The 12,667-nt window shown below is 38.9% G+C and overlaps 1 protein-coding gene across 1 annotated transcript; it reads right to left on the reverse strand.

Moving 5' to 3' along the window:
* Window positions 1–588: 588 nt before the first annotated feature.
* On the reverse strand, window positions 589–12,232 carry LOC149838550 (putative E3 ubiquitin-protein ligase HIP1). Its single transcript, XM_090006661.1, has 6 exons — window positions 12,040–12,232; window positions 4,537–6,354; window positions 2,101–2,151; window positions 1,356–1,454; window positions 1,147–1,290; window positions 589–1,063 (listed from the first exon to the last, which is right to left on the reverse strand). Exons 2-6 carry the CDS (start codon window positions 6,262–6,264, stop codon window positions 929–931), a joined length of 2,157 nt encoding a protein of 718 aa, XP_089862787.1. The 5' UTR covers window positions 6,265–6,354; window positions 12,040–12,232; the 3' UTR covers window positions 589–928.
* Window positions 12,233–12,667: the final 435 nt, after the last annotated feature.

A 12,667-nucleotide genomic window follows, 5' to 3' on the forward strand; every position in this document is an offset into this window, starting at 1 on the left:
ATTAAAACTAGGAAAGGGTGTGGAAAAGCTCGTTGGAGCAGTCCGGGAGTGCTCACCAGTGTAAAAACTGGTGTAGTACTCGGTAACTACAACCTCATCCAGGTGAGAAGTGAACTATGAAACTGCAATCGTCAAATACCACACCAGTTCCATTATTGGCTACAATTGCATAGACTTTGGTGCCAGGTGTTTCATCTCCCCGGTTCCACTTCAGCTACCTCCGACGGGTAGTTTCAAAACAGTGACTAAGCTCCCCAAAAGGAATCCCCTTCAATTATCTAACACCTAGCAGACCCTCAAGATGTGAAGAGGTTAATTGTTGTTTTCGATAGGCTTTTTTTTTTCAACAGGCATGTGCAGAGGTTGTTAATTGTAATCCACCATTCAGCAGGCCTGTAGATGTGAAACACAGCCTTGAAAAATAAACTTATGCAGCACTAGCCTCTCAACAGGGTGTTGCTGCCATAATCTACAAGGTGTAACATAAGTTTGGGAAGGTGATTTATTCAAAAAAATAACACTACCATTGCAGAAACAACAGGCAGTTGAAATGTAAATCCCACATGCTAAGTTCATGTGGAACTGGCCTTTGGAAATAAAAAGCAATGTCTTCTCATGAGTATCTGATAAAATGTGTCACCTTATGTACAAAATAAAATGAGCAGCACCCTCGGTCATCTAACTCTGTGCAGAGGGATGCTACAGAAAGCATGCAAATTAGTAAGTTTTAAGCCCAAGAGGGCCATATGAATAATCAACATAACTGGAGCAGCTTTCAAAATATTAGGAAGAGAGGAAGCAATAGACTTATAATTTAAATATTATCATCTACATCAAGATGGCGGATTCAATGAACTGAGGGTGGGCGCACTGCTTTAGCGCTTCCACTCTTCTCATGTATGTCACCAAGCCAGGCCTACCATCAATCTCATGTGGTAACCAAAGCTGTAGTCTTACAAACAGGGCACAAGTTCTTGTGCATGAGCCACTGCTTGATGCAGCCTGTATGGAAGTTATGCCCACAATCCAGCGTCCCAAGCTCTTCCTCATCCACATATTCCTCCTGTAATTAGAGAATGGAAGATGAATATACACAGAATAACAAGATAGACCTTGACAGAGCCATGCACAGATGTTGAGGTTTACCTGACAAATACAGCAAGGTTCAACATCCGTCGATGGCTGATCTGCTGAAGAACTATACTTGGACTGCTTCAAACACTTCATAATGGTTTCTTCGCTCAATCCTGTACTAACGTTCCCTATACGCTCTTCTAATGCTAACAGTTCCTGCAAATTCAGCCATAATTATTTAATTGAACCAATGCGCAGTGAAGCTTTACCACAGGGCTTACCTCATATGACATGTTATCTACATCCAACCGCATGTCTCTATGTCGATCATGCAAGTCTGCTCCACCATAAAACATAGATGGGTCCACAATCAAAACATCCTGCAGAGAACCACGGACGTTAATTTTACTAAATCCTAGAATCTCTTACAGACCATAAAGAAGCAAATTTGCAGCTTCACATTTCCATGCATTACGGTTTTAAGTCAAATCTCCATTCTTGGGGCCCGTTTGCATGCATGGAAACCATGGGGTTTCCACAGGCCCCACAGCAGTAACGCAAACTGGGAAGCCACTTTCCGCAAGGAAAGAGGCCCCCAAAATTCCTCCCTTTCCACAGTAATGTTTTGCTGGGTAGAGGGAGGGAGAAGGGTGGGGAGTGGAGTTTGAATATGTTTCTGCAGATGAAGGCTCCACAGAATCATCTGCAACGCACATACCCTTACAGAAAGAGCCAAAGGGGGGGGCTTTTTTCTTTTGGGATCAGCAAGCTGGTGTTAGGCAGCGCCCTACCAGATTACAAGAGCAAGACATCACATTGCCATTAAAGAGAATCTGGAAACCAATCAGGGGCTTGTCTATCCAGATTCTATCACTATCAACAACTGCCTTACAACCAAAATGCGAGAAGTGATCTCCTTGTTGATAAGACAGCAAAGGATTTGATCAAATTTGAACAGGATCGACATAATATTACCTATCCTCATTTCTTTATAATGGTGGACGATAACAGTAGGCAAAACCTTACCTCAAATCTTAAGCTTTCTCCTCGGCGAATAAGATCCAAGGCATTTCGGATCTGTTTCAATGAACAAACATGAAAAAAAAAAAGATCAGAACTAGAACTTCCACCAACAAAATACAGAAACAACCATAGATTCAGATCAATATGCATCAATTTAGACAAGGAACAATGGAGTAACAACACGAAAGGATGCCGTGAAAATGAATAAAGTAACACTAAGTGAATATTAGTCATACATTAAACAAGCTAAAAAAAATCAAAACCATGTTTTACCTAGTACCTACCACCATTCTGACTATCAAAGCTGTAATAGACATGAGTTCTATAGCCATGGCTAATAGAAAAATATGTGACAACTGAAGATAAAAGCATTACAAGGAGATAACAGAAGTGATGCTCGTGACTTCAAAGTCTAACAACTTAATAGTCAAAGACTTGTCCATACCACACAAATCACATTTGCAATCAATGCACAATAAAATATAATTTCTTCATTTCAAAATGGCACATCCACCACAAAACTGCATCTTCATCATAAAAGCGCCATAAAATCCTACTTGCCCACATTCTTCAAGTCCTACAACAACTGGAATAACATGGAAGCAAAGATCACATGAACAATTTATTTTTATGATCATGTGCACACACACACAAAGCACATATGGATGCACAATCATCATCAGCAGCAACATCAAGACTCAGCTATTACCACTCATTTTAGTCTGACAACCATTGAATCACTTACAAGATTTCTCAACCTATACAGTATTATCTCATTGAATTATTTTTGCCTCCAATATTTTTGAGAGAAAATCTTGCTTCAATATTAAATGCATAAACAATCTGAAAGAAACATTTTCACCATTACAAGTACTAGATCTAATCCTTTAATACAATCATATTCCAAATTCCATCATTCTTCATACCTCATATACACATCTGCTTATGTGAACGCATACAAAAACACTAGTAATAACCCAAAAGTTCTTGTATGCAACTATAAGATGTAAGGTATGTTCAAAGGCCAAGGAAAGAAAATATATGTTGCAGGCAAATCATGTCAGCCTGCATTTTCTAATTGAAGTATTGAACATTTGAAAGTAACAGCATCTGGAAACAAAATATATAGCATAGACAAATTATGTCAGCCTGTATCTTCTATACTAAATTTTGAAAGTATCAATTATACAATCTTTTAAGCAGATAGTATCAGATATTGAGATGTTTACATATTAATATTATAATGTTACATTCTACATTTTTTGCTGAACTCAGGTGATGCTTAGTCTCACAGCAGTGATTGGCATAAAGGTTAAACCACATTTATTAATTATTGAGAATTTTACTGTTCTAGTATATTTTTCTTCTTTATACTGTTCAAGCATTATTTTTCTTTATACTGCTGACAAACTGATCTGAGAGCTCCTTAGCTTTTTTTGAGACATGGAAAAGGAAAGTGCATTAGGAGCTGTCTGATTACCTGAAGAAATTGTCAACATGGAAAAAGTTGTTCCAAAAAGTGTGGGGCTGCTCCTTTTCCAGGTCCAAACACAGAGAAATCTGTCTCTGGAAAATGATTCATTTTAGACATTTTCTGGAGATTAGAGAAAGAAATCTGACCACAGAGGCCCGACCTTTTTCTCTAGAAAAACTTTATGAGTGTCCAAAAGACCTTTCTGTTTCAAATCAAACAAAAGTAAAATTATCCTTGGATATGAGAAGTGGGGGATAAAATTGTCTCTTGGACAAATTTCTCATATGGATAAAAATGTCGCAAATCAAGAGGTACTTCGACGAAAATACCGAAGACACAAGGAGAGCACCAGAAATTTTCCCTTTTTTTGGAGAATTCTGGAAATCAACTATTGCAATATAAAAGAATTATGATCCCTTTACAACAATGAAATTAAATACCTCTGGAGCTCCCAATGTATCCCTCATTGATAAAACCAATCTATCCAGGAACCACCAGATACATACCAATGCTTGGGACTACTCCTATAGAGACCTTTTTTTTTAGGGGATAACCAGGGAGACGCAATGTAATGTAATGTATAAAAGTCATTAAACCACAGCGAGTAGTTTTTATGTTGCTCAGCCATCAATGTAGGATTTCACTAAAACTGTCATTCTCACAGCTATCCACAACAGAGACTAGCATAGACTGGCTGATGTAGATGTCAAAAATCTTCTGGATAAAATGGGTATGATGGTAGAGATGCTAAAATTGAAAAGATTTTGGGCAGTTAGATAAAATACCACACCATGAAGTCTAGTATTTCTCAGAAAAAAAATGCAAGGAAAGAGAATGCTAAAATTGAAAAGATTTTGGGCAGTTAGATAAAATTCCACACTACAAAGTCTAGTAGTTCTAAGAAAAAAATTCAAGGAAAGAGAATATTATAGTTTTTCAGCAACATTATAGTTTCAAGAGCGAACCTCGGAGACTAGACTAATTCGTCCCTCATTTGCATCTTGCAGATTCCTTAATGACAAAGGAACCCCAAGAATACCATCACCTGGTCTATCCATCAAAAAAGCAGATCGCAGATAGTGATGTGCATGCCTCTGAATACCAGAACCAGAAGGGAGCACCATCTCTGCTGAGGAAGTGGCAGGAACTGACCGTGATGGTGGAAAAGAACCAATTTGAGCTCCAGAATCAGCAACTGAAGATGGAAGCAAGGATCTCCGAATCTCTGACAGCCTACGAGGAAGATGTAAAAAAGCACCTTGGCTCGGGGTCCAACCAGCACTTGGACAAGAAAGGCCAGAACTTGAGCCAGCCAGAGAGGTTGAATTTGTATCTGCTGGTACATTCCCATTGGATGAACTCCAACCAGATGGATCTTGACTAAAATGCCTTGTCTCAAGGGGGGGTGGAAGCATTATATGCTCTGAGATGTTTCTAGGCAAAGTCCTTGAGCTTGCATCTTCACGTAAATCAGTTGACCTCTCTCCAGAAATGACATGAGAACTTGATGAACTACCAATTCTCAGATTGGATGCCCCATTCCATCCTAGAGACTGTAAAGTTTGATGAAAAGCAGGGAGATGTGGAACATTAGTTTGGTTATGAGCAGAACCGGTACTACCAATTAATGATCTCAAATCTAAGGACCTGTTTGATGGTAAAACTCTGCCAGCAGATGAAGAAGACCAAACATTTCCCCTTAGAGAATTCCCTGTAGGCCACATGTGACTAGGAGAAGATTCCTGAGGATATGTTGGATTAACTCTCATACGAAAATTTCTTTGAGAGCTCTCATCATCGCTTCCCATGGGAAAAGAAAAATGGACATCTGAAGCTGCTCTACTGCCACTGCCACCAACTGTTGGGTTCAACTGTTCTTCAAGAGATCTGACACTTGAAGGATGCTGCGGAGGAACAGAAATATTCAATGCACTATTCTGCCTAGAAGGAAGAGCATGACGAATGTTATCTTCAACTCGCTGAAATGAACTGTTTCCATTCAGCGATGATTGACCGGTAACCGCCTCCAAGCTCTTCCTTTTGCAGGTCAATCGCCTTCCATCCATTGAACAACCCGACCGACCACTGTTGTCATCTAACAAATCCCCAAGCATACTTGATGAGCTCCCACCAGGATCAGAAGAACTGCCAGTGGAGAGCATCTGCCCAGTTACAGATGCCCGTGGTTTATACTGGTTAGAACCAGAATTACCATCTATTAATGGGTGAATATCAGTGCCAACATACCCAGGATTGGAATTTTGATGACTCAATGGCTCATCTGGAAGACTATTGTGTAGCCCGATGTTTACACTTTCCAGAGAAGGAATGTCAGGCCGTCCCAATTGTCTTTCTTCCAATGGTGGACCAACTCCAGCATGTATTGTCAATGATGGCCTCCATTCATCATCCATTTTGACATCATCATGGCCGGAATGATTAAGAGATTGCTGGGTAGTACTAGTGCCACTTAAAGTCCAACTGTTTAAGCTGTTTCCATTGTGGGTTGCAGCATCTATATATGACATGCTCACAAGATCACCAGAAGATAACAGATAATCATGTACGTTTTGAGAGCCTCCTGAGTTTGTCATGTCATTCCAATAAATTTGTTGCTCATTGCTTGAGCTAGATCCATTATCAAATTCAAATGCTTCAAGAAAGGAATGAACAGTACTCTTTTGACCTTGCATTGGAACTCTTAAGTTTTAAACTGGAGTTGATCTAGATAAGCTTGGTGCAGACGTATGCACCATCAACTAACACAAGTACTCCCACTTAATCTGCAAATGGGTCATAGGAAAGTACAACTAAGCATTAATAACAGTTTGAGCAAACAAAACATACTGGAAGGATGAATCATAAAACCAATGGGTTGTTACACTATTTTGGAAATGGAAATGTATCTTATGCTGATGATTGTAGTTGGGATAAGGCTTAATGATGATATCATCAACATCAACATATGAATCCAAATAGCAAAAATGAGCTTCCAAATTGTAAATTTTATCAACAATGGATCCTTCATTGAGCAAGGCACCAAAAAAGGCAATGGCTACTTAATGGCAGTTCAAGTCAACTATGCTTACATGACATGATAACAAATATGCACATGATATGGAAATTTATATTGTAATGAAACTTCAAGTGCACACGAGAGAGATGCTACAAGGGCTATGAAGAGTGCACACCCACACAAATACGAAGTCACTAATGGGCAAGATACAAAGAGCCACTAAGGGCTAATCACAATGCTCACAAAGAGGAGCAAGAACATAAAAAATAATGAATTGTTATTGAGCAAATGCTATAAAAAAGCATAACATGGAGAGGGGCTAACATCCCCTATTTATACACCAATTTGGGATGAGTCCCAACGACTCTATGGTTACCGTTGGTCATTAAAAAAAAAGAAAAAGAAAAATAAGAAAATAAAATGATAAAATAGTCCCTAGTAGAATGTTCTAATTACAATGGGTAAAAATGACAAAAATACCCCTGACTGCAGAACTAAACATATATATATATATATATATCACTGTCACTGATATCGCTGATATTTTGAAAATATCATATTTTGAAAATATCGGGAATATATCATGATATTTTCAAAATATCACCAGAAACATCATGACAATATTGCGTCATTTTTTGAGAAAAAAACATTTTTTTTTATTTTAAGGTTGCCTTTCCTATTTTTTTGTTTATTTTATCTTTTAAAACCTTTAAAACATGTTTCTTCATATTTTTGAAAGAAAAACAATGCAAAAAATATTATTTTCTTAGTATTTTTGTTATTTATATTTTTTCAATTTTTTAAACTCTTGAGATTTTCCTGAGATATCCCAAAGATTTGTCAACTTTTGAAAATCTCTCCGAGAAATATCCTCGCCGAGAAATTACCTTTAATGATACAGGTGACTATGTGATATATATGTATATATTTTAACATCTATATCATAATCCCCACATGACATGACACCAAATCTGTGACTTTTGGTAGACGTCAATTGCTAAGGAATGCTAGGATATGCTCACAAGGGCACCACTCATCTGGTAGGGTGACTTGTGAAAGCCACCAAGTTGACGGGACGACACAAGTTTGAAACCCACAGGGGCGTCTGTTGCAAAGTTGAAGCTAGGTGTACTCCCTAAGGGCAGGGGGGATCTCAAGGGTTTTATCAACCAGAGGCCTGCCAATGTGCAATCAGTGATGGGGTGATTTTTTTCCTTGAACTAGCCACAGGGGGGGGGGGGGGGGAAGCCCAACAAAACTCCCAACTGAGTCGCAAGAAGAAATGAAAACAAGAAAGAAAAAGAAAGAAGAGGGGGGAAACATGAAGGAACAGCGGAGAAGGATGGGTCCAGGAAGTGAGCTCCTGAGTAAGGAAGCAAAGCAGTTGAGAGAGCATCAGGGATGGTCCTAGACTTGGTTGTGAATGAATGCTTAAACTGTGAAAAGAACTGAACAATTTGACGATGGAACCTGCGCTGTGGCAATCATATCAGAACCTAAAAAGGCTCATGCCCACATTAACCATGAACAACACCCTGTAATAGAGAAAGGAGAAAAGCATAGAGAGAGAGAGAGAGTACATGCACTTAGCAAGGTTTCAGTGAATGTTCAGTCTTATAATTGTATAGCTTTCACAGATGCCTGCCTATTTTTCATAACAAAAACTACTCGTGAACTGATTGAACCCAATCTTACAAAAGGAAGGACATCTCTAGAAAAAAGAACAACAAAAAAGTATAGAAAACTACACAATGATGTCATTCATATTCAATACAAATAACTATGCCAATAATAGTTGTGAAAACAAACATTATAAACCACAGGATACAATGCAAATAAAGCCTAGCATCAAGCATGGCCACATGAACGATACAGTGAAAACTGTGTTTCTGAGGTATAGTAGAGACAACAGACAATGTTGCCTATGGTGTGCCCAGCCATCAGCCAAAGCAAGGAGGGAATCCCAACAAAACTCCCAACTGAGTCGAAGAGGGGGAAAACATGAAGGAAGAGAGGAGAAGGATAGGTCCAGGAAGTGAGCTCCTGAGTGAGGAAGCAAAGCTGCTGAGAGAGCATGAGGGATGGTGCTAGACTCGATGTGAATGAATGCTTAAACTGTGAAAAGAACTGAACAATTTCAAGATGGAACCTGCGCTGTGGCAATCATATCAGGACCTAAAAGGGCCCATGCCCACAATAACCACGAACAACACCCCATAATAGAGAAAGGAGAAAAGCACAATATATATATATACATGTAGAGAGAGAGAGAGAGTACATGAACTTAGCAAGGTTTCAGTGAATGTTCAGTCTTATATTTGTATAGCTTTCACAGATGCCTGCCTATTTTTCCTAACAAAAACTACTCATGAACTGAATGAACCGAATCTTACAAAAGGAAGCACATCTCTAAAAAAAGAACAATAACAAAAAAGTATAGACAACTACACAATGATGTCATTCAGATTCAATACAAATAACTATGCCAATAATAGTTGTGAAAACAAACATTATAAACCACAGGATACAATGCAAATAAAGCCTATCATCAAATACATTATCACATGAACGATACAGTGAAAACTGTGTTGCTGAGGTATAGTAGAGACAACAGACAATGTTGCCTATGGTGTGCCCAACCATCAGCCAAAGCAAGGGGCACCACCACAAAAGGAAAGTAGGTCAAGCTATATAATAAATAAGCATATTTTCCTGCATCCCAGTTATTCCTTCTAGGTTCGTTGCTCCAAAGACAGCAATATTACATACTTGACAGATTTTTTCTCTGTAGCATAATCCCTTGTATCCCATATGTGATATTCTTAATGGAAAGTTCCACAAGAATAATCCATAGCCATACTTGTGTGATACAGAAGCTGCTCCAACCTAATAAGAGTAAGCTATATGATGCAGTCATTAATCACACATACAATTCCAATCCTAAACATCGATGGTCACAACAGGAACAGATGTCTTTATACATAAACTAGACAAGTTCACAAATCTCAATTAACATAACACACTCACAAGCGAGCAAAGATGGGGGGTGCAAGGGAGGGAGTATGCATTCAAACCAGAGTTACCGGAAGCGCCTATACAGTAGGGGAAGCGTGCTTCCCCGAAACGTGTTTCGGAAGCACGAAACGTCATGCTTCCGAAACACGCGGGAAGCGTCCCTTTTTTTTGGGAAGCGTGTTTCCCTTTTATGGGAAGCGTGCTTCCCCTTTATGGGAAACACGCTTCCCTCTTTTTTTACTTTCTTTTACTTATTATTTTTTTTCTTCTTTTTTCGCTTCCTAGGTCGCTTCCGAGATGGTTAATGATTCGCTTCTAAGTCGTCCCATGCTTCCCGCTTCCTAAAATTTTGAAAGTGCCTTGCTTCCCGCTCCCGCTTCCCGTATCACTTCTCGCTCCCGCTTCCTCAACTGACAACCATGATTCAAACATCCTCAACAAAGGCATGGATATTTCAACATAATCAACACTGGAAATGTTCACAAGTTGTTGACTAGCATCTGCATCAAAAAAAAGTTCTAGCCATGTTGTCAATCAAATCAGCCATATAATTCACAGATCAGACGCAACAACATCTTACTAGACAAGCATCCTACATGACAAATGTAAATTCTAAGAAGAAGCATGGTTAGCAAGGTTACCACACTAGGAAGCAAAAGCGGGAAACAAAACGAGAAGCGAAAGCGAGAGGCGATATATTTTAAAAGTGAAATAGGAATAAAAGAGGAAGTGATATGGGATCAAATGGGAAACAAAATGCAAATCAAAGGAGAAAGAAATAAAAACTAAAATAAAAATGATTATTCTTAAATTTTGTGATTTCGTAGCGTAAGAATTAAATTCTTCACAAAATCTAAAGGTTGTCAATTTAAAGAAAGCACATGAGAAGTGAGCGGCAAATGTAAAAGGAAGCACATGAAAAAACATTAAAAAAAAGTGTGAGAAAAGTGTATAGGAATCGCGTAGGGAAATAGGGAAGAAACGTGTGAGAACCATAGGAGAAGCATGGGAGAATCAAGATTGCTATCAAGTTTCGGAAGCAAGGAGTTTCACAATTCTGAAGCGAGTTTCGGGGAAGCCCACTTCCAACCTATCTATGAAGCTTCTGGTAACTAGTATGAGACTGAGCCCTCTGAGGTCAGAGAAGCAGGCCAATGAGTGTAAATAAAAGAGAGATAAAACAACTGGAAGAAATGAAAAAAAGAAGATAAAGCCCATTGTTTATTGTTGCATAGAGCATACACTAGGATGATTTTCTTGATGCAACTTGAATCTACACATCTCCCAGGGCCGATCTTTACAACTGCAATATGCAAAGAAACTCCTCAATGTTGGTAACAAACACAACACCAAAACCGATTTCCTTAAATCCAGAAGCCACACAACTGCAGGCACCAAAGATTGTTTATCTACCACAAGAAAAAAAAGGAACACAAGCACGCAAGGGATCCATCTATCAACGTAAAAGCCAAAAGCAACGTCTTAGGTTCCACAAGAAGACATTTTTAAGCTCAAGATCAAGTTTTTTCCCTAAGATTAAAACACACAGCTGAATCAGACAATCAATCACCCTAAGAACCGATATTTTTCCTCTTAGAGTTGCAAAAACAGCATTTATCGCCATTAAGGTAGCTGCAGTCTAATCTAATATTCCAAATAGGTTCCACAAGAAGACATTTTTAAGCTCAAGATCAAGTTTTTTCCATAAGATTGAAACACACAGAGCTGAATCAACCAATCAATCACCATAAAACCCGGCATTTGTCCTCATTGAGTTGCAAAAACAGCAATTATCGCCACTATGACAGCTGCAGTCTGATCTAATATTCCAAATAACCCTTTTTCTCACCACACAAACAAGCATTTCAACACCAATCGCAAATTCATCAGAACCGTACATATCATGCAAAAAAAAACAAAAAAAAAGCGCTAAGAAAAACGAAATCTTGATGCATAACGAAGTCTCTCAAGTTCAAACCAATGCACGGCTGGAAAAGAAAACGAACCCACCAGCTAAATGCAAAACCCAGAAAAAAGAGAAACGAAAACAAAAAAACTTATTTTGAGGATCGAAGTTAACTCGATCATCCAAAACTCATAAAACTCGAAAAATTCCCATGCACCCAAAGAAAACCGAAAAGACGAACAAATAAATTAATGAATAAAGATAAAATAAAAACCAAGAGCGTTGGTTCCAAACAGTATACCAATCAAACCAAATTGAAAGAGAAACAAAACCCAATTTTTTTTTCTACCACACATCTGCCCAAACCCAGGCAATCAGAAGAAAGAAATGGAACCGCCTAAACCTCAAAACTTAGACCATCCGTTCTCATGCCCCAACCTTGCAGATAAACAACAAGAACGAAGAAACCCTTCACCCCAAAACGCCAAAAAGGGGGAAAAGAAAGGAGAAGAAAAAAAATGGCATACATACCACAAATAACCAAAGAAAAAGAAGGCGAGAAAGAGAGACGAAGGGAATGGATCGATAAACAAATCGACGGCGGATCAATTCGCCGGAATCCCCTGTTCTTCCTCGTCCACCGGTCGCCCTTGTGTCTTCCGTCCAATCGAGGATTTTTTTTTCCGGCGAGAACGGAATGGATTTTCTCCCGCAATAGAGAGAGAGAGAGAGAGAAAATATATGATGGTTATTTATTATTATTTATTAATCATTTATTGATTTTCGTATTTGCTTATTAAATATAAAGAAAGAAATTGGAAGAAAAAAAAGGAAGAGGAGGGCCGAAATGATACGATGTGTCAACTAGTCCCATTAGCAGCAGGTCTATTTGCAGGACCAATGACCAATCAGGAGCCCTGCCCGAGTTCCGACTCTGGATGTAGGGTTACCCTACTCGTGCCGTCAACTCTGACCATCTATCTTGTCCATCTATGGGGTGGTTGTGGTTCACCGTGAGAGCAAGGAGGGTACATTGATTTCTTTAGGGCACCCCAAGTTTTGTAGGGCACACGTTTTCCTCATATGGGTACGATGTATTTGAGTGGGGTGGGCCTACTCATTGCTTGGCTTGTTTTGTGGCTTTAATTTTGAAGGTACA

This window comes from Nuphar pumila, chromosome 5, assembly GCF_984573655.1.
Source record: "Nuphar pumila chromosome 5, dmNupPumi1.hap1.1, whole genome shotgun sequence".
NCBI classification, from domain to species: domain Eukaryota; kingdom Viridiplantae; phylum Streptophyta; class Magnoliopsida; order Nymphaeales; family Nymphaeaceae; genus Nuphar; species Nuphar pumila.

Excerpts from the sequence above, each read along its gene's own strand:
- LOC149838550 (XM_090006661.1), bottom strand. The coding sequence starts at position 6,264 with ATGCAAGGTCAAAAGAGTACTGTTCATTCCTTTCTTGAAGCATTTGAA. Across the intron at positions 2,152-4,536 it reads GAATTAGTCTAGTCTCCGAG|ATCCGAAATGCCTTGGATCT; the intron begins GTTCGCTCTTGA and ends TCATTGAAACAG. Across the intron at positions 1,064-1,146 it reads AACCTTGCTGTATTTGTCAG|GAGGAATATGTGGATGAGGA; the intron begins GTAAACCTCAAC and ends CTCTAATTACAG.